The sequence below is a fragment of the Eleutherodactylus coqui genome, chromosome 1 (genome assembly GCF_035609145.1).
Source record: "Eleutherodactylus coqui strain aEleCoq1 chromosome 1, aEleCoq1.hap1, whole genome shotgun sequence".
NCBI classification, from domain to species: Eukaryota; Metazoa; Chordata; class Amphibia; order Anura; family Eleutherodactylidae; genus Eleutherodactylus; species Eleutherodactylus coqui.
This window is the reverse complement of record NC_089837.1, coordinates 490,969,045-490,991,391: the sequence shown is the minus strand read 5'-3', so window position 1 is coordinate 490,991,391 and position 22,347 is coordinate 490,969,045. Positions and strand designations below refer to the sequence as shown.

At 44.5% G+C, this 22,347-nt stretch overlaps 1 protein-coding gene across 1 annotated transcript in view; it reads right to left on the bottom strand.

The window, feature by feature from the left end:
* Positions 1–828: 828 nt before the first annotated feature.
* The window catches only part of TRPC6 (transient receptor potential cation channel subfamily C member 6), a 175,272-nt gene continuing 153,753 nt past the window's right edge, over positions 829–22,347 (bottom strand). Inside the window, exons 10-12 of the mRNA XM_066586559.1 lie at positions 8,692–8,775; positions 4,537–4,612; positions 829–1,486 (exon numbers count right to left, since the gene is read on the bottom strand). Coding sequence (XP_066442656.1) covers positions 1,347–1,486; positions 4,537–4,612; positions 8,692–8,775 — 300 coding nt within the window. The 3' untranslated portion in view covers positions 829–1,346. The remainder of the gene's footprint in view (positions 1,487–4,536; positions 4,613–8,691; positions 8,776–22,347) is intronic.

Sequence of the window (22,347 nt, the reverse complement as noted above, 5' to 3'; positions counted from 1 at the left end):
GTGGTGGAAAGATCCACTGAATAGTGCCAGTATCGCCTGCATTCTCTTCTGGGACAGACTATAGTATGATAGCTGGTTTACATCTCAAGCCTCTGATCAGCTTTAGGCTCTTCACGTTATCTCCATGTAGCAAAAATTCCATTACTTTCAATTACTCATGACCTCAAAACTATGGCTGCTGGAACTGGTACCTTCTTTCTCTCTTAAAGCAGTTGCCTTATTATGGAAACCATGTTTCCTCATATATCATAGAGGGGGCTCTAAAATACAGTTGTTTCAATCTGGCAGACCTAGCCCATTTATGTCTTACTGTACATGCCAGACATCCAAATGAATGGCTGGCCATATACATGTACAGCCAACCTCCAATTGCCCAGAGATCTCAGCTTTTTGCCAAAGGTTTAAGGACTTTGACCAAAAAAGGGTTGTTGTCATGAGACCTATTTAAAATGTTCATGCTATAGTATATAGTACTGTATAGATATTGAGTGCTTTGCTATTCCTTGAAATTTATTATTATGAACATGGAAGGATCTCAGTAGTTCTTTTCTTACATCCATCTTTGGTCTGAATCTGGCAGTGCATTTACCACCAGTTACTAACGTGAACACAGGAGAAGGCCCATTTACACACAAAGATAAACGCTCAAAAGATGGCTTTTGAGCGATCATTTTGCATGAACTACTAATTAATGCGTGTGAGCCGCTGGGAGCTATACTCAGAGAACAGCGGGTGGTCTGTTCTCTGAATACATTCCCTTTGTTCTGCTGCGGGGCTGACAGCTGAGACAATGTTATCAGCGCTCCTTGTGGAGAACACAGTGTGAAGTCCTTGCTATCAGCTCTTCTGCCAAACAATGGATTTTATGCTAAATATAAATGCATCATTTGGCAGAAAAGTGAAAGATGGGCACATTTACATGCAACGATTATCACTCAAAAGATGGCTTTTGAGCGAATTTTGAGTGATAATCGTTGAGTGTAAAAGGGCCTTAAGAGCAGGACCTTTAGTGGTGTTGGGATTTGTGCACCATACACTCTCCAGCCTTGGTACTAATGTACTTTCCTACTCTGAATTAACCAATCTGGGGGATCCTGGAGCCATGGGAACCTGAAGCTGGTCCACCATGGATGATCTTATGGGGAAAGACGAGTTAATAGGCAATGATTTGGTCACTCACTAACACGGTGATAAACAGAAGAGCAACTTATAACAGAAGACATAAAGGTGAGCTCGTAGTTATTTGCACCGTCCAAAAGATGAAGTTCCCCAGCAGAAGAGGGGTCAGTATGATGAGCTAAGGCAGCGACTATGCCAAGAGGGGCATTGCCAGGCTAATTGTTTCACTATTGTTTTCTAGGGTCGATAGATAATCTTTCCCCAAGTTTTCGAATGAGTTCTGCAAGGTCCTCTGTGTTGTGAGTCTTCTCTTCGAGGAGCTCATACCGGAGACTTGATATATCTTGCTTTATTTCCTTCAGTTCACCTGTAAAGAAAAATGTCAAGAATTTGGGCATTAAAAGGTCATTTCATACTATACATATGTGAAACCTACAACATTGTATGCCATTCTCCAACATTAGTCTTAGGCAAAGATTTTGGCAAAGCGGAAGACACCTATGTCTGTTCAGCTTAAAGGTACCTTCATGAAAAGCGATGGCTTATTCCTAGAATATGCTATCCCTTTCTAATCAGTAGGTGTCTGACAGTTGGGCCCTTCACTGCCGCTCAGAATGAAGAAGCTACAATGGTAATTAAGCACTGCAGATCCTTCTTATTTTTGGCCCTGTATAGCAATGGTCCTGGACACCTGCTGTGCAAGAGAATACCTAACTGTCCCATTCACTTGAATGGGGTTACACTGCAGTATCAGACATTACACATGAAGAAGAGTGGCACATTTTTGGGGAAAAAGCAGACTGTTTTTTCTACAGTTTCAAGCACAATTATACCGACCCCTTTGCAAATAAGGTTTATTTGTCAAATTTAAAAAATTTCGGCTGTTTGCAAAAAAACAAACCAAAACAATTTAAATACTTCAACACAACTAACATAACAAGTGTCTTCTCCAAATTCAAGACAAAATGCCACTTTTAATGGCTCATGCTCTCTCAGAATTATTCTACCCCTTCATGACAAGCGTCTTCAGTACTTAGTAGAGGACCTTTTGCTGTTATGACCGGCTGCCAACGTGATGTACTGCCAGACAGCAACTTCTGACAGCATTACTGAGGAATCCTAGTTCATTCTTCATGGACAATGCTTTCCAGTTCACTAATATTCTGGATTTCCATGCTGCAACCACCTTTTTCAAATACCACTGAAGTCATGTAGCTATGATGGCCACGCCAGAATCTTCCAAGACTTCTGAAACCATGACTTGGTAGACTTTTAGCTATGCTTGTTATCATTGTCCTGTTGGAAGGTCCAATGACACCCAAGCATCAGCTTCTACACAGAGGCATGAAGTATTCTTTTAGGATTTCCTGATACTTGATCGAATTCATCCTGTTCTCTACAAGCTACAAGTTTCTACTGCCAGAGGAAGCAAAGCCACCCCAGAGCATCACCGAGCCACCGCCATGCTTCACTCTAGGCAGGGGGTTCTTTGCAGCATATACTTCATTCTTCCTCCTCCAGACATACTGCTGATCCGGGGGCCCAAAAAGTTCCAGTTTTGTTTTATTGTTCCACAAAACAGAATCCCAAAACATCTGTGATTTATTTAGATGATTTTAAGCATATTGGAGCTGACTTTTCTCATGCTTTTGGGTCATTAGGCGTGTACGTCTTAGAGTTTAGGCATGAAGATCTTCAGTGCCCAGTATATCCCTTAATGTGGAAATGGAAACCTCAGTGTCTGTTGCCACCACCAAATCTTTCAGCAGTCATTCGGGAGTTTTTGACCACCTCCCACCTCAGGAATCTGGTGACAGCCTGCGATAGCTTCCTCTTTCTGTCACATCCAGGTAGTGTAACTAGTGCTCCTTAAACTTTGAACTTACGAACTATGCTTCCAGCTGTATTTGTAGAATTATTCAGTGCCTTTGCTATTGTCTGGTATCCTTTTCCTTGTTTGTGCAATGGAGTGATGATCTCTTCTCTAAACCTTTTGGAGCACTCTCTTTACTTAGCCATGTTTCTAACATGCAATCAAACATAGCAGTCAACGAAGCCCCAGCCAGTCCAGGTATTTAAAGTGTTTTATCTCAAGCACACCTGATGCAACTAATGAAGCCCTTGATTAGTTACATCAGGTGTGCTTGAGACAACACCTGATTTATAAATGTGTGCTCTTATGAGGGATTCTATCCAGGTGTTTTGTAATTCTGAGGCTGCAGTAGTTACTAAAAGTGTAACTTAGTGTTTAAAAAAAACATTTGTTATATTAGTCGTGTTAGACTATTTACATTTTCTGTTTGATTCTCTCTTTTATTTTGTTTTTGCAAAATCTGTAAATTTATAAATCTGGCAAATAAACCTAATTTGCATTTGGGATTGAATAGTAGTGATTGTAACTATATCTGACAACCCCTTAAGAGTTATTACCTACACAGGGTTGGATTTACTGATGGATCTCTTCAGGCCCTGCCTATTTCAGCTCATTCAAGTGAATGGAAACTACATGCAATACTAACTTGGGCTACTTTAATGGAAACTGAGCTGTCCAACACCCTGGCAACCACCTGACTGACAGAGATTCCGAGTGGCGAGCCCCCACAAATCTACTATTGATGGCCTATTCTAGGAATAAGCCATCAATGGTTTAAAGCTGGACACCTCTATTAGGAGCAATATTTTTTCCCCATTTTTTCATTGTCACAGTCCAGGAGCCATAAACAGGCTTCTTTTTTGTGACATGAATTGAACTTTTGAGTGACTCCATTTTGGGGTACCTCTAATATATCGGTTAATTCTGACTTTACTGGAAATGGACAGATAACGTCAGCTACAATGTATCAGCCTTAAATGTCGCGCTCGTCACATGCAACGTTCACAACACACGACATTCTGTAATATAAATAGTAACTAGAGATGAGCGAACGTACTCGTTTAGGATGATTTCGCAATCGAGCACCGCTTTTTTCGAGTAACTGACTACTCGGGCGAAAAGATTCGGGGGGCACTGGGGGGTGGCGTGGTGGAGCGGGGGGTAGCAGTGGGGAACAGGGGGGAGCTCTCTCTCCCCCCCCCCCCACTGCCCTCTGCAACCCCCCGCTCACCCCCAACGCCCCCGAATCTTTTCGCCTGAGTAGTCAGTTACTCGAAAAAAGCGGTGCTCGATTGCGAAAATGCCCTAAACGAGTACGTTCGCTCATCTCTAAAAGTTGACCTTATTCTGTATCGTTATGATTGCTGCGGTACAAAATTCGAAAATAAAAATTTTAAAAAAGAAAAATGAAAAAATGTTATTTTTGGCTAAAAGGCAGATACCAATGGCAAACCTGGAAGCCAGACAACCAATGTGCTGACAGAGGGAGGCCGCATACCAACATAATATGTGAAGTTATCACCTGAGGAATGTTATTGACTCACCTTCGTTGACTTCATCGCTCTCCTTGTCCACCTGAGCTTTGAGCACATAACGTTTGATGAGACGCTTCATTATTTTCTACAAGAAGAAAGGAATTTTAATGCTTAATTGATGCAGAACCCAGAAATCAGATCTCCATCAAACCCCTACTGATCGATTTTACAGAAGGATCTACATTTGTGTAATAGGCAATTCCATAAACGGAGTATAGGGCCAGGAGGTCGGTCTGCTGAGGCTCCCAGGTTCAGGGCTTCCTCAGCAAGGCAGGGCTTGGAGATACCCAGCAGGTTCTCCTGTAGGTCGCTGGATCGGCTGTTAAGAAACGGCTGTGGCCTGAGTCCAAAGGGGAGGACTGGATGGGTCTGTAGTTGAACCAGCCAGGAGAACATCTCAGACGGAGTTCTTGTACTTCTTGCGACAAATCATTGGAGGACCACATCTTTGTAGTGCTGTTAACTTTACTAAAAAAAATGCGAAGAACTGACAAATGGCACTAATGGCCGACAGACAGTCTTTTATAGACCTTAACTTTACCAATGAGGCAGCTCAGGTGAGCACAGTACCGGTATAGCGTGGATTTCGCTTTGAATAGGGCATGCAATGGCCTAGCCCAGTAGTAGACCTGGTAGTCCATAAAGTAGGTACAGCAGAGTCAATTTCAATACCCCATATAGGAACAGAGCAAAGGACTCTAAGCGTTACTTTTCCCTTTCTTTCCGAGTCTTAGTGTTTCATCTTCACACCCCTGTGCTGCACAAAACTAAACCCTTCCAGGAGGTCTAAGCCCACTCTCAATCTGGCATTGGCAAAATTTCGATCGCAGTGTTTTGCCGTGATTTCACCACAGTTTTTAGATGCAGGATTTTAACGCCCCGCATCAACAACTTCAACAACAATGAAACTGAACTTCCCCCTATCTCACCTACAGCACCCCCTTCCATATACGCCTCTTCCATTCATTGTTTTCTATTAGGATTGCAGGTAAATCTACTGCAATACCCCAATTGAGACCGTTATTATGATGCACAAAATAAGAAGTTGACAAACACAACTCTGCTACATCTGCATTTTCTTCCTCGCTGCACCGTATGTGTATTCTCATTCGCTTTATAATGACGACCATAAGATCTGTTGTAAAGGGCTGTCTCAGGGAAAATTCTGTCCATATGTTCTACAAGGAGATCCATGGGTTTCGGAGTAGAGAGGAAGAGGCAGCGGCTGTCGTGGATTTGGGACATCTATTTATTACATATTTTATGTGAATGGATACAGAAAATGACCATGAATTGCAATTTCCTCCTTCAAAGCCAGAGGTTTGGTGTCAGTCTTGGCAGCTACAGCCCTTTCTGCTGATCACTGCAGCGGCTCTCATATGAAATGGCTTGTGCACAGCAGAAAATCTGAACGAGCAGAGCTTCAGTGTAAAGCATAGTGGAGGGAGGGAACAGCAGGTTGAATCTATGATGAGATTTCCAGTAAAATACTGGAGAGCACGCATGAGGCTGTAGTCAATGTGGTCTGCTGTGTGCCGCTTGGGTCTATGTTTTGCTGTGTCTAGCACAGAGCAGAAAAGTAATCATAATTATTCATCCTGAATTGCAAATTAGGTTCGTTTGCCAAATTTACAAACTTTTAGCTGTTTGCAAAAAAAAAAAAACTATCAGAGTAGAACAATTTAAAAAGCTCAATGCAACTACTACAGTTATCAATATATATAATATCCAGGTAGTGTAGTCGGGGTTCCTTTAATTTTGAACTTGCGAATTATCGAACTTCAAACTGTATCTCTAGGAACATTCAATGCATTTGCTATCATTTAGTATTCTTTCCTTGCTTGAGAGAAGCAACGATCTCTTCTCTTAACGTTTTGGATGACTCACTTGACAAATTTTTAACATATTTCAACCATCACAGTCATTAAAGTTTAGCCAATCTAGGTATTTGATGCGTTTTATCTCAAGCACACCTGCTGCAACTAATGAAGCCCTTGATTAGTTACTTCAGGTGTGATTAGGACAACAACTGATTTGCAGATGTGTGCTCTATGAGGGATTTGATTCAGGGGTTGAATAATTCTGAGACTGTAGTCATCATTAACCCTTTCCAATCCAATGTCGGGCCTGCCCCGACATCATCATTTCCCTCCACAGCTCCGATGTCGGGACAGGCCCGACACTGCAGTGCAGGAGTGCATCTGCACCCGATCATCAGACACATCGGGTACAGATACACTCGTGCACTGATCCTCATTAAGGACCCCCGAGGAGAAGGCAGAAAGGGTTTTTAACCCTTTCTGCCTTCTCCTTTACACATTACATAGCCAAGCTGGGAGGCAGAAGGGAGAATACGGAAGTATTACTTCCACATTCACCCCCACGGTGCAGGGAGCACCTGCACCCTACTGAACTCTGTCAGTTTAGGATGGTGAAAGGAAAATGTATTTTTTCTCATCCATTCTCACCAGCTCCAATTTATTTGGAGCTGGGGAGAATGGATGAGAAAAAATAAATGGATTGGAAAGGGTTAAAAGTGGCATTTTGTGTTGAATTTGAAGAAACCATTTGTTACAGATGTAGCATGTGCCATCTCATGCTTGACACGCTAAAAGTGTTTGCACAATTTGCATAACTATTGACATATACTTACTGTTGAGTTAAGCGAATTGCATAGGCACGCTATACTAACAGCATACTATGCTGTGAGATTCAATTTTAACCCCTTAATGACATGACCTTTTTTTTTCCATTTTCGTTTTTTCCTTTCCCCTTTTAAAAAATTATAACTGTATGAGGGCTTGTTTTTTTGCTGGACGAGTTGTATTTTCCATTGGTACTTAATGTACCATATAAAGTACTGGAAAAACCTCTTAAAAATTATTAAAAGTGGAGTAAAATGAAAAAAAAAAAGAACTTCCACCATCTTTGGGTACGTCTTGTATCTACGGCGCACAAACTGCAACAAAAATGACACGGTAACTTTATTGTATGGGTCAGTATGATTACTACGATACCAAACTTATATCATTTTTTTTCCTGTACTACTGTCTCCGGTAGTTGCGCAGTTGGATGGAGCTGTTGCCGGCAGGTATCAGCTGTAATAAACAGTTGGTGGCTGTGCTGTTTGAAGGGCGGTTGCCCTACGATCTCCTTTCATACATACCCCGAAGGGTAGGGAAAGGGGTTCAAAGTGTTGGCTCTGTATATTAGTTGTGTTGATCTATTAAAATTGTTCTTGTTTGATGTGTTTCTTTACTTTTTGCAAACAGCTGAAAGTTTGTAAATTTGGCAAATAAACTTAAAGGGGTTGTCCCGCGAAACAAAGTGGGGGTATACACTTCTGTATGGCCATATTAATGCACTTTGTAATGTACATTGTGCATTAATTATGAGCCATACAGAAGTTATTCACTTACCTGCTCCGTTGCTAGCGTCCTCGTCTCCATGGTGCCGTCTAATTTTCAGCGTCTAATCTCCCGATTAGACGCGCTTGCGCAGTCCGGTCTTCTCTGTGTTGAATGGGGCGCTCGTGCTGGAGAGCTGCTCCTCGTAGCTCCACCCCGTCACGTGTGCCGATTCCAGCCAATCAGGAGGCTGGAATCGGCAATGGAACGCACAGAAGACCTGCGGTCCACCGAGGGTGAAGATCCCGGCGGCCATCTTCGCAAGATAAGTAAGAAGTCACCGGAGCGCGGGGATTCGGGTAAGTACTACCCGTTTTGTTTTTTTTATCCCTGCATCGGGTTTGTATCGCGCCGAACGGGGGGGCTATTGAAAAAAAAAAAAAAAACGTTTCGGACAACCCCTTTAATTGGCAATTGAGTTAAATTAGGCCTCCCTCACACAGGAATACGGCAAAGCGCCACAATTTCAAATGCGGCGCTTTGTCGTAATTTTACTTTCGCTTTCGGCTGCTGCAGCTCCCTGCGTCCAACAGTGTGTTTTAGCGCACCCCATCATTGTGATGGGTGAGAAGGTGCGTTAAACAGACAAAGATGGAGCAGACAGCGCTCAAAAATCACGCCGCTGGAAAGCACGTCTGCGAGGCTCCAGTGATTTCCATGGGAGCGTTATACTGCGATTCATCACGGTTGTGTAAGGGAGGCCTAACTTTAATTACAACTGTAGGTATCACCCAAAGCATAGAGCCAGATTACCTACCTGATATCTTGTGGGTGGGTGGCTTATGTTATTTAAGTTGCCATCTTCAGAACTTCTTATACTTGAGTGTTTACTGTGACCAAGCTGCAATCCAATAAGACACATATCCATATCACTAGTATTACACAGATTACACATTACGTAAAATCATACTTATCATCCTTTGAGAACCTACATCAGGGACAATCTGAAGAGTGAAACACATAGCGGGTGGTGCACAACATTTATAGCCATTTATATAGGACCCACCCCAACTTACAGCATTTCAATCCCAAGTAGTACATATAAGGGATTCACCCTAAAGGCTTCAAGTGTCATGGGAATGGACTGAGAAAATGTGCCAAATTGTTGTATGCTTGCTGTGTAGTGGGTAGGGCAGGTGCTGGACAGGGCAGAAGAGTAGAAGGTGTACAGGGGCAGCAGAGGAATGGAGCCTGAGCCAGAGACAGGCTGAGAGACTGGCTGTGCCTACTGCTTGGAGCCAGAAGAGGGACAGTAGCCATGCTACGGCCCAACCTGGTGGGGCAGCTAGACTGTGATCAAGGAAAGCAGTGGTTGAGCCACAGCCTTGAATCCAGCTAAGCCTAGGCCATAAGGCTCCCACACAACAAACCGTAAGTGAGGCCTGTGTCTACACACATGCTAGGTGTATGCACCGATAGAGTTGCCAACAGTAAGTCAATTGGCCTATGGCAGAAAACACGAATGGTGCTGGACTGTTTTGCATATTGCTGTTGCTCGCGCTACTGCTCACAGACTGAGACATTGTTACACTATTTCTAATAGACTGTATTAATAGTTGGCAAGTGTTGACCTCTACTGCGTATTGTATTTCGTGATCTTGTTAATAGTCATGTGTTACTAATATTGGTCACAAGGTATTACTGGTATTACGGACTGCTTAAAAGGTATCATTATCCCTATGTTTTAGTTATCGGTAGTCAGCGCCTGAGTATTCACAGGGGTAAGTTTACTTACATAGTCATTATTGTTCACCTTTATTTCTGCATTCTTACATTGTACACTTTGGTTACTCCATATGCTGCGTTGTATCCTGAATCTCACTACACATCCACCCACAAAATACATATGACCCCTACAGCATACCCCAAAACGAATGCAAACCACACCAGACTCCCTACACAGATACAGACCTCCCAGGCCTCTTAAATACAGACTCCAGACCAGACCCAAAAAACAAGTCCAGACCCCAGACACTGACCAGACCTCCTAAATAAATACAGGCCCCCTTAACAAGTAGTGACCCCATAGCAGACCCCTAAACAAATATGTTAGAGAGGACACATGGGCAAATATTTGGATGCCCGTGTGAATATTCAAATGAAGATTTAGATTAGAACGTGTAAAGCCTTGCCCCCTTGAATGTTTAGGAACATTCTAGGCACCCTGCAGGCGCCCTACATGAGGAAAGGGGCTGCGTAACAGTTCATGAGCGCAGCAGCACAGAGGTTGTGTGAGGCAGAGATGTAGCATTTACAGAATAGCTGCAGCATGGAGAGACTATTAAAGTGGCAGAGGCCGTGCAAATAGGGGCAGCAGCTGCAGCTGCTCCTACCCCATGCTGGGGAACGACCAAAAGGCTCCATTAACGTGGAGGTATCCCAGGACTATGAGAGGGACAGATAGAGACCCAAACAGTGCGGAGGGGAGCTGCGCTGATGCCTGAAAACGGGGCAGCGCTGCGGGCGTCAAATGAACGTCTAAGAGAAGCTGCTGCTTGAAAGACTGTCCCCAACTGGGGGACTGCGAGCCAGAGAGAGGGCAGTTGGACTCATGGAGCTTCGGCAGGGAGGACCGAATGCGGTTGAGGCGTACCTACCACCAGCAAGGAGTAAGTGATGCCCCCATGTACCAGTGTGCACACCAATAGAGACTTTATTTGGATCGTTTGCAGAACAAGGACAGAGCCATCCAGAGACACAAACCTGAGATTAATGCTGCATAGTTAGCAGTGAATGATAAAGGAGCTGTAGAAAAAGTAACATTGTAGCTAAACACCTGATACATAGAGAGAGAAAGATGTGGAATGAGCAGTTTATCTCGTGTGAAGAGACTCAGCCCCGAGGGGCCGGTAGAAGGTCAGGCTGCATGTAAAGGTCGCATGTGATAAGGGCTGCATAGATGACAGGTGATTTGCTGCTGCTAGATTCAAATTGCAATGCACCCAAGAGTGATATAATAATGTAAAGTTTGCAAGATGTTATAACTAGGCAGTATTAGTGTAGTTTGTCTCCACCAAACGTATGGGTTGGCCGACACTGATACCCTAGTCGGTATTGGTGTAGCATATCTCAACCATAAGTATGGGCTGGCTGGGCTCACCTACAGGTAATGCCCAGGTCACGCCCCAAGCTGGTAAAAGCTCCCAATTGGTGTAGACATACTACATCGCTCAGTACCAGTAGGCAGCTCCCAGCTCCACGGCATTACTACAGCCAGGAAGCTCCCAGACACTCCTCCCAAGCGGTGCCGAACCGGAGAGCTGACACTCCGGCGCCGGTTTGGATATGGAGGAGTAACACTCAGCTTCGGCATAACTGCAGCCAGGAAGCTCCTGGGCACTCCTCCCGACCAGTGCCGGACTGGAGAGCTAACACTCCAGCACTGGTCGGGATGCAGAGGGCTGACACTCAGCTCCGGCATTACTGCAGCCAGGAAGCTCCTGGACACTCCTCTCGACTGGTGCCAGACCAAAGGGCTATCACTCCGGCACCGGTCGAGATGCGGAGGGCTGACGCTTGGCTCTGGCATTACTGCAGCCAGGAAGCTCCCACTGGACACTCCTCCCGACCGGTGTAAGACTGGAGGGCTGACACTTCGGCATCAGCCAGGATGCGGAGGGCTGACACTCCGGCACCGCTCAGGCTAAGGAGGAGGGCTGGGAGCCGCCTACTAATACTGAGCAGTACTAGTGTAGTATGTCCACACCAATTAGGAGCTTTTGCCAGCTTGGGGCATGACATGGGAGTTACTTGTAGGTGAGCCCGGCAAACCAATACTTCCAGTGGAGACATACTACACTAATACCTAACTAGCCATTATACAAAGTTCAAGTATTGTGTGTTCTCCTACGGAGTGAAAGCCTTTACTTATTACTTTTGGAAGAAAGTTTGGTTTTGAAAAATGTGTGATGCTGTGCCAAAACCCACCACCCACCTGCTTCATATACAGACCCCCCACACAAATACAGATCAGACACTCTAAAATGCAGATCACAGATCCAATGCAGATTTCCTCAGACATTACTGCAGTTTGTCAAATATAGAAGAGATGGATCAATAAAGATCCAAGACAGGATCGAAACGTCGCAACTTTCTACTGAGGAATAAAGATGCTTTTATTTTAAAGAAAACCAAGGAGTGCTGATCCATCCCTTCTATATTTGTGGACCTATCTTTGTGGATCCTTGGGTCCGGATCCCCTTCTTGGATCGTGCACTTGTGGCCGGGCTGTGCCTAGTGATTCAGCTGGATGTGCTGTTATCCATTCTTCTTTCTGCATTACTGCAGTTTGTAACAGACACCATCAGCCCTAAAGGTGCCTGAACAGAAGGGGGCGGAAGTGCAATCACTTGTATGTCTGGTATAAGGGGGGCTAAACCTGAATGAGGGATGCGCCTGGCACAAGACTGCAGGTACCTACAGCCACCACTAGTGGGAGCTCATTGTGTAGGATTTTGTCCAGTTTATGCAGAGATTAGAACTAGAGATGAGCGAGTATACTCGCTAACGGCAATTGCTCGAGCGAGCATTGCCCTTAGCGAGTACCTGCCCGCTCGAGAGACAAGGTTCGAGTGCCGGCGCGGGGGAGCGGTGAGTTGCGGCAGTCAGCAGGGGGGAGAGAGGGAGAGAGAGATCTCCCCTCCATTCCTCCCCGCTCTCCCACTCTAATGTGCTCACAAAAAAACATCGTTCAGAGCTCTATGAGATGGACATATTTGCCCACATAAAAATTGCATGAAACCATTGATTTCAAGAAAAAAATAAGACCATCTCTATTTTCCTGCATATTTGCGCACCAAGAGTCCCCATAGAAGTCTATGGTGGGTGCACAAATGCGTGCGCAATATGCAAGTAGATGCGTGAAACTGCACAAAACTGCTGGGAAATGTGGACCCTTATTAGGCGAAATAGACATTTAAATCAGGATACGGGGGTGACGCACGGGCGATGAACAGGCCCTGCAAAATAGTACAGTCCTACGCACAGACGCACACAAATCAACCGCTTTCACTGCGCAAATACGCAAGTGTATTTGCACATACACGCGTCTGAAGATGCCCTCATTGTGCAAGAATGCTGCCCTCAGAAACGCATAAGTGCGCATAGACCGCTGTGAAGCCCGTCTTACGCACTTCCTACTGAGCTCAGTATCGGCTCATGATTTGCACATTTTGAGTCTTTTTCCCTCCGTACTTTCTGCGTTTGAAGAAGAAAATATGTCTGCAAAAACTTACAAACTGCCCAGATTTCGCCATTATGGATAGCGCTAATAGCTGCAAGTTCATAATACTGGGCCTCAGCTGGACTATTCTGTTACTTCCTCAGTTTCACCACTGGGTGGCAGTCATGCACCACCGTAGAGTTCTGGATATTTCTGTTCTGTACAAAACCGCCTGATAGATGGCGAGAATTAATATTACTAATTTATGCAATCACGTTGCCTGCGTGCAGAATAATATGAACCGTAATTACTGACGGAATTAGCCTGCAAGACGCACCGCAACAGGCGGAACATTCCACTCCATAATCCGCAGGCCGCCTGCGAATCTTCAGGTGGAATTGAGAATGGCTGCAATTCTGCATCAAGATCCACAGATGGGGCTTATTCACACGACCGTATTTACGCAAGCGTTTAGCCGCGATAAAAAAAAGCACGACTGCGCAAATTTCAAGCGAATATGAAATGGATTTATTCACAAGCGAATGTCCGATCTTTTGGCGATCCGGCAGAACGCCTCGCTCATTGTCCTCAATGGGACCTTAAAAACCCTTGCATGGCACTCAATGCGGAGCAGGGGGAAAAAAGTCGCAGTGTTGCACACATCCCCTTCCGTATTGCGCACGCATTTGTGCACCCTCCATAGAATTCTATGGGAACTTCTAGAAGGATAGAGCAGGTTTGCAAGAGAAATGTGTGCGCAAAATTGGGAAATGTGAACTGATTGACATAAAAGGGTTAACTTTCTGCGTATTGCGTGCACAAATACGCCTGAAAGCTCAGAGTAGATGCGCCGCGTATGAAGACGTCCGGATCGGTCGGCGTGCAGTCAGTTGTAAATGCGGAGAGCGCACTGATGGGAATAAGGCTCTTGTAGTGCAGCAGGTGGTGCTGCTGTTATTTTTCTGCCCACTAGGGGGAGTCACAGATCACGTTTTCTGCATGGAGCGCACTTGTATATACTGAGCGCAGCTCCGATCTGATCAGCATTCATTTGTATCACTTCCATTTGGATGTCGTGGGCTTCACCTGGCGCGCTGATGTCAGTAACATCATGCATCATTCAGGGATAATGCAGGGAATACGAGCAAATGTATCTGCAGTGAATAGAAGCTGATCACCCGACGGGCCGCTGGCAGCCATGTTCATATGGTGCGTTGGACGGGGAGAACAGCGAATTAAAAGTTTTACGTTGTTTCACGTCAACTTGAAGGACTTCCTGTAAACACAAATACATGTTATTCTGCGCGTTCAACAGTTTTAGATTCCTTCTGCATCAAGATCTCTGCTTGCTGTCATGTGATAGGGCGCTTCATTGTTTACTCCGAGGGCATAACGATCTGCCCTGGTCATGTGATGAATGCACCGGTGCTTGACTAATGCTGGCTTAAAACAAGTGTACGTGCGATTACACATGCCTTAGCGCAACGTTTTAGTGCTACAAATGAGGCTTTTTGCGCGCAGGTCGGCGGATTTGACTGTCGGTTTTTTTTGCGCTTGGGACATATACACACGCCAATTGAAATGGCTAATTAGTAGAGATGAGCGAGCGTACTCGGATAAGCGGTACTCGCTCGAGTAATGTGCTTTATCCGAGTATCGCTGTGCTCGTCCCTGAAGATTCGGGTGCCGCTGCGGCTGACAGGTGAGTCGCAGCGGGGAGCAGGGGAGAGCGGGCGGGAGAGAGGGAGAGAAAGATCTCCCCTCCGTTCCTCCGCGCTCTCCCCTGCAGCTCCCCGCTCCGTGCCGGCACCCGAATCTTCAGACCCGAGCACAGCGATACTCGGATAAAGCCAATTACTCGAGCGAGTAGTGCTTTTCCGAGTACGCTCGCTCATCTCTACTAATTAGTCTTACGGCGGCCACACACGAGCGTTAGCCCTGATCTAAAACGCTAGGTAGTATTACTCACTGCTTTCCAGAACCGGAGGGAAAGACCAGACCGGAAGTTTTTTCATTTAATTATTTTCTATTTTTCTGTCCCCGCCTTTCAAGAGCCAGAACTTTATTTTCCCATCGACAAAGCTGTAAAAAAATTCTAAATGGGGTAAAATGTAAAAATAATTGTGCCATTTTTGAGAGGGTTTAGTTTTATGGCATTCAGAGTGCAGCAAAAATTATGTCCTTTTTTTTCTTTTCCTAATTTTAGGGCTTATTCAGACGACTGTATATAAGCCAGGTATTCATGCCCAGCCAATATACGGCATCTCTGTCTGCAGGGGGAGGAGGCTGGATATGCCGGGAGCAGTGCTGTGAGCTCCCACCCCCTCTCTGCCCCTCTGCACTATTTGCAATGACAGGAGGCGGAATGAGGCGGGGCTACATTCCGGGAATTAGCTCCGCCCCGTCCCGCCTCTCCTCATTGAAAATAGTGCAGGGGGGTGCAGAGGAGGCGGAGAGGGGGCGGGAGCTCAGAGCACTGCTCTCGACTCTTCCAGCCTCCTCCCCCTGCAGAGAGAGACGCCGTATATCAGCTGGGCGTGAAAACATATATACGGTCATATGAATAAGCCCTTAAAAAGATTTTTTTTTTTTTTTTTAAACAAAAATTGCTTTCCGTCACCATACCTGTAGAAAGTCAGGGATGTTGTAGGATTATAGTCAGGTGTATGATTAACCAATTATACCAAAAAGGGGATAACGATCCTCATTTTTATATGTAGGTTGAAATACAGTCATTAGCAGAAACAGGACCAGCTGTGTAGGAGGCTGAAAACTGCAACAGCCAAACTCTGCTACAAAGGAGACCGCTCGGGGTTGGTGGAAAGCTGAATAAGGGCCAAGTGCAGAGATATTCTTAATGAAAACCTGATTCCGAACACAAGAGACCTCAGACTGGGCAGAAGGGTCACCTTCCAACAAGACAATGACCCTAAACACACAGCCAGGATAACACAGGAGGGGCTTAGGGACAACTCTGTGAATATCCTCGAGTGGCCCAGCCAGAGCCCTGACTTGTACCCAATTGAACATCTCTGGAAAAATCTGAAAATGGCTGTCCACAGACGGCCCCCATCCAACCTGACAGCCAGAGAGGATCTGCAGAGAAGAATGGCAGAAAATCCCCAAATCCAGGTGTGCACACCTTGTGGCATCATACTCAAGAAGACTGGAGGCTGTAATCACTGCCCTGAGTACAGGGTGTGAATGCTTACCTCAATGCAAAATGTTAGCTTTTTATTTTTAACCCTTTACAATCCAATTTTGGATTCAGAGTTTCCTAGGGGGCTTTTTCTTTCAGCGATTTTACAATGGCGCCATCTGCTGGCTAGAGCCAGCACTGCAGTATGTGACATGCTGGAGAGGCGCCCGACAGCAGAGCGGCAAGTAATATACAGTAAGAATACCCTAGCCTTCAATCAGAATGTCTTCAGACGTCAGACAGTGGATTAGAAAGGGTTAAAAGCCTCCCAACGATTTCTAACATTCTGTTGTCACTTTGTCATTATGGGGTATGGAGTGAATGATGGGGAAAATGTGACCTTTTTTAATATTTTGTACAAAGCCACAACATAACAAAATCTCTATATATAAAGACGAAAGCCCTCACTGACTCACTGACTGACTGACTGACTCACTGACTGACTGACTCACTGACTGACTGACTGACTGACTGACTGACTGACTGACTGACTGACTGACTGACTGACTGACTGACTGACTGACTGACTGACTGACTGACTGACTGACTGACTCACTGACTGACTCACTGACTGACTCACTGACTGACTCACTGACTGACTCACTGACTGACTCGCCAAAAGTTCTCCAACTTCCCGATATCGTAGAAACATGAATTTTGGCACGAGCATAGATCATCTCCAAAATAGGAAAAGTAATTGGGTCCCAACTCGATTATTCAATTCTAGCGCAAAAGAATGGGCGTACATAATCTAAATCTCTCACTTCCCAATGTCATAGAAACTTAAAACTTGGCACGGGCATTGATTATGTCATAAATAGGAAAAGCTAATGGGTCCCAACTTGATTATTCAATTCTATGCGCAAAAGAATTAGCGTCCAAATTTTACGTACGGAATCTAATTTTCTCACATAGAAACTTAAAATTTGGCACAAGCATTGATTATGTCATAAATAGGAACAGCTAATGGGTCCCAACTCGATTATTCAATTCTATGCGCAAAAGAATTAGCGTCCAAATTTTACGTACGGAATCTAATTTTCTCACATAGAAACTTAAAATTTGGCACAAGCATTGATTATGTCATAAATAGGAACAGCTAATGGGTCCCAACTCGATTATTCAATTCTATGCGCAAAAGAATTAGCGTCAAATTTTTACGTACGGAATTTATTTTTCTCACTTTCCAGTGTCATAGAAACGTGAAATTTGGCACGAGCATTGATTATGTCATAAATAGGAAAAGCTTATGGGTCCCAACTCCATTATTCAATTCTATGCGCAAAAGAATTAGCATCCAAATTTTACATACGGAATGTAATTTTCTCACATAGAAACTTAAAATTTGGCACGGGCATTGATTATGTCATAAATAGGAAAAGCTAATGGGTCCCAACTCGATTATTCAATTCTATGCGCAAAAGAATTAGCGTCCAAATTTTACGTACGGAATCTAATTTTCTCACATAGAAACTTAAAATTTGGCACAAGCATTGATTATGTCATAAATAGGAACAGCTAATGGGTCCCAACTCGATTATTCAATTCTATGCGCAAAAGAATTAGCGTCAAATTTTTACGTACGGAATTTATTTTTCTCACTTTCCAGTGTCATAGAAACGTGAAATTTGGCACGAGCATTGATTATGTCATAAATAGGAAAAGCTTATGGGTCCCAACTCCATTATTCAATTCTATGCGCAAAAGAATTAGCATCCAAATTTTACATACGGAATGTAATTTTCTCACATAGAAACTTAAAATTTGGCACGGGCATTGATTATGTCATAAGTAGCAAAAGCTAATGGGTCCCAACTCGATTATTCAATTCTATGCACAAAAGAATTAGCATCCAAATTTTACATACGGAATGTAATTTTCTCACATAGAAACTTAAAATTTGGCACGGGCATTGATTATGTCATAAATAGGAAAAGCTAATGGGTCCCAACTCGATTATTCAATTCTATGCGCAAAAGAATTAGCGTCCAAATTTTACGTACGGAATCTAATTTTCTCACATAGAAACTTAAAATTTGGCACAAGCATTGATTATGTCATAAATAGGAACAGCTAATGGGTCCCAACTCGATTATTCAATTCTATGCGCAAAAGAATTAGCGTCAAAATTTTACGTACGGAATGTATTTTTCTCACTTTCCGGTGTCATAGAAACGTGAAATTTGGCATGAGCATTGATTATGTCATAAATAGGAAAAGCTAATGGGTCCCACCTCGATTATTCAATTCTATGCGCAAAAGAATTAGCGTCCAAATTTTACGTATGGAATGTAATTTCCTCACTTTCCGGTGTCATAGAAACGTGAAATTTGGCACGAGCATTGATTATGTGATAAATAGGAAAAGTTAATGGGTCCCAACTCGAATATTCAATTCTAGCGCAAAAGAATTAGCGTCCAAATTTTACGTACAGAATGTAATTTTCTCACTTTCTGGTGTCATAGAAACATGAAATTTGGCACGAGCATTGATTATGTCATAAATAGGAAAAGCTAATGGGTCCCACCTCGATTGTTCAATTTTAAGAGCAAAAGAATTAGCGTCCACATTTTACGTATGGAATCTAATTCTCTCACTTCCTGATGTCATTTTATATAAAGGAAACGTTGCATGGTTACCTCCCGTGGTGTTTCCTGGGTAACACAGAGAACTATGCAAAATGGTGAACATATGTTTTTCCGGTATCTCTAAAGTAACCACAACTTCATAAGATTTCCGTGTGAACACCAGATAAACACCAGTACCAAAGTAACTCGGGCGAAGCCGGGTATATCAGCTAGTGTAAAATAAAGTGAAAAGGTCTGAAGACTCCCCGAATGCACTGTATGCCCTTTAGGGCTTATTTACACCAGCGTATTTTTCCTCTTGTGAGCCCAAACCAGGAGTGGAAAATGAAAGAGAAAGTATAATGGAAAGTTTTGCATTTCTTTCGTATTCTGGACCCGCTCCTGGTTTTGGCTCACAAAATACTGAGGACAAACACGCCTGTGTGAATAAGCCCTTAGGGTGAAGGTATCACAAAGGGCTGGCTTGAGGCTATAGGGGGCCAAGAGAGGATCGGCTGGTGACTTGGGTCGGGGCTACCAATAGGATGGTGATCTCAGTCTGGATCGTTACCTGGAGCCTTAATGATGTAAACTGGCTGGAGGCTAACTAAACTTTGGGCAGTAAAATGAACACAAGAGAGGATGCAAGGGGAATGCAAGAAGATCTGGATAGGTTGGGAGCAGAAAAGTGGTAAATGAGGTTAAACATTAATAAATGTAAGGTGCTGGACATGGGCAGAGAAATACATGTCACCATTATGTGGTGACCCGGAGGGTCCACTCAGGACGCAAGGCCTACGCAGAGGAGCTGGGAGGGTAAAGCTGTCACAGGGGCACCCACCAGTCTCATTCCTGGAGGGCTACATGCGACCTTAGCCCAAGTGCCTCTTCCGGACACCCCTAGGATATAAATAGCCAATATACATTCCACAGGATTTGCAGTTTGTCATGGGTGACGCCACCGTTACTTTCCCACTGATATGACCCTCGTCAGTAATAACTAGAGTCCACACACTGTTAACTTTTTAGTATCTCAGTTCCTGGGAATGGTGAAGAGCTGGGAGAACTTTACTGTAATAACTGGAACACTTCACAAAAGTACGCTGATATACCAATACAGGCAAAGAAGATCTGGAAGGAACTCAGGGTGATGCTGGTCCTACAATCCTTAGGATTTGTAAGGAACCACTCCTGGAAGCAGTATAACTCAGGATGACACCATCCCGACAGTCCTAGTTATCTGTCCAGGATTGTTCCTGGAAAAAGAGAAGGGGTAGACTCTCCACAGTTATTCCATGGACACAGTACCTCTACACGGTGATCTGGGTCTTAGGTTACTCACTCTCTCTCTCTTTCACTCCACTTTTTGATGTTCCCTGGCATAGAACACCTCAGGGAATCGCTTATCTTCTTCCACTCTCTTCACCACATGACGGTTGAAGGTACCCCATGGGGCTGGCACTCTCACTCAGGAACCCAGAAGAAGAACTTTAGATGACCAGAAGAATAAACTCTAGAAGAGGCTCTACCCGTTTTCAGACACTCATATTTATTATCTCTAGCACACTACGTGACAGGACATAAATTGATACATTTACAGACATCTCCCAGTCTCATGCAGACATTAACTCCTAATTTGCTGCAGCTGTGCAATACACTTAACAAGAGACAAGACACTTTGCTAGGCGCATTGACACAAAAGACATAACATCTTGGCAGCCAACAATGGGAGTGGGTGGGGTGGGAGCTTAGCAACTAGCGCTGCCCCCAGCCCATCCCTCCCCATTGTAAACAGCTGGCAATGGGGAGGGACACGCGGCTAAACTCCAGCCCACCTCTTTTTTCCGGCAGCTCCCATAGGAGTCTATGCAGCAGCCGACATATTTCAGGGCTATCTTTCCTGGTCAGCGTGAAAGCGCCCGGCCGAAATGGGCTATCTTGGCTCGGCACTTTTACGTGGCGGAAAATCACCCATCTGATCTGATGCATTCGAATCCAATGCATCAGATGGTGGCCTATATCGGCCAGCCATGAAAACGGCGTCTGATATACTCTCGTGTGAATAAAGACTAAATGGGAAACCACTGGGGAACACTGACATGAAAAAGGACTTGGGGCTTTTAGTTAACTGCAAGCTTAACCGGAGCAACCAGTGTCAGGCAGCTGCTGCCAAGGCCAATAGGATCATGGGGGCATGAAAAGATGTCAAGGGGCACATGATGAGAACATTGTTCTTCCTCTTTACAAGTCACTGGTCAGACTAAACATGGAATATTGTGGACAGTTTTGGGCACCAGTACTCAAGAAGGACATATCAGAGCTTGAGCGGGTACAAAGGCAGGCAACCTTCCTCTAGCTCAACATTGGGGGTGGAAGCAGGCTGAACTGGATGGACATTTGTCTTTTTTCGGCATAACACACTATGTTACTATGAAACAGCATTTTGTGTTTATAACAAGTAATTGGCTTCTGTCACTTTAAGAGATTGATAACAAAAGTTCTTACTGATCCTTCCTCTAGAGCGATATATTATAAAAATGGTTTCTGTTCAGTTGAATTTTGCTAAAATCTATCCTTCCTTCTCCTTCTGTCCTGTTGTGTCATCACGCCCCACCCCCTCCAATTACTTCCTCCTTTGTTTTTTGCCAAATTACTGATAATATTCCTATTCTTGTTTTTTGCTACAATGCAGATTCTAGTGACTCCGCACAAACCTGTGAACACTATTGTTCGCTCCTTTGTTGTTCGGTGTATTATGACGCCGGCTCTTCACGCACCGCTGCAGGTTTATCATAATCAGCTCCCTGGCAGCTGGCACATACAAGTCCCACTATGTGCGCTGACAGCGGGCGCCGCTAATAATCCTGACCGTCCGCTGGATACCTATGTGCGCGGCGAGCTCATCTCCCATGCACAAAGCAATTTGTTCTTGGCTTCAGATAGGCCCCAAGTAGTTAAATATTTACATCACGTAATTGTGCTGCAGGCTGTCTAGTAACCACAATATTCTTTTATTCATATACTGGTTGACAACCGGGAGGGTTTTATCATTTTCTTTGTTGCCTGCGGATTGTTACGACTGCCGCAAAGAAGAGATAAGACAAAGGGGTTGTATGAGATTAGCAAAAACATGACTGCTTTCATTAGGAAACAGCGCCACTCTTGTCCGAAGGTAATGTTTGGTATTGCAGATTAGCCCTATTTATTTACAATAGCAGACTACATTTAGGGCAAAGGGGTGTTCTTGGGGGGTCATGAATTCACAAAGCTTCTGTGAAGAAGTTGCTGATCGGTGGAGGCCTCACCACTGAGACCCCCATCGATCCCAAGAAGAGGGGTCCTGTGTCCCTCACTCTCCTCACTACAGGCTTACTGCACCACCCACTATAAGGAGACTGAACGGAGCATTGGTCGTGGAAGCGCACTGCTGCTCTTTCTGCTTTCCATGGGACTGGCGGAGTTAGCCAAGCGGCAAGCGCTCAGGTA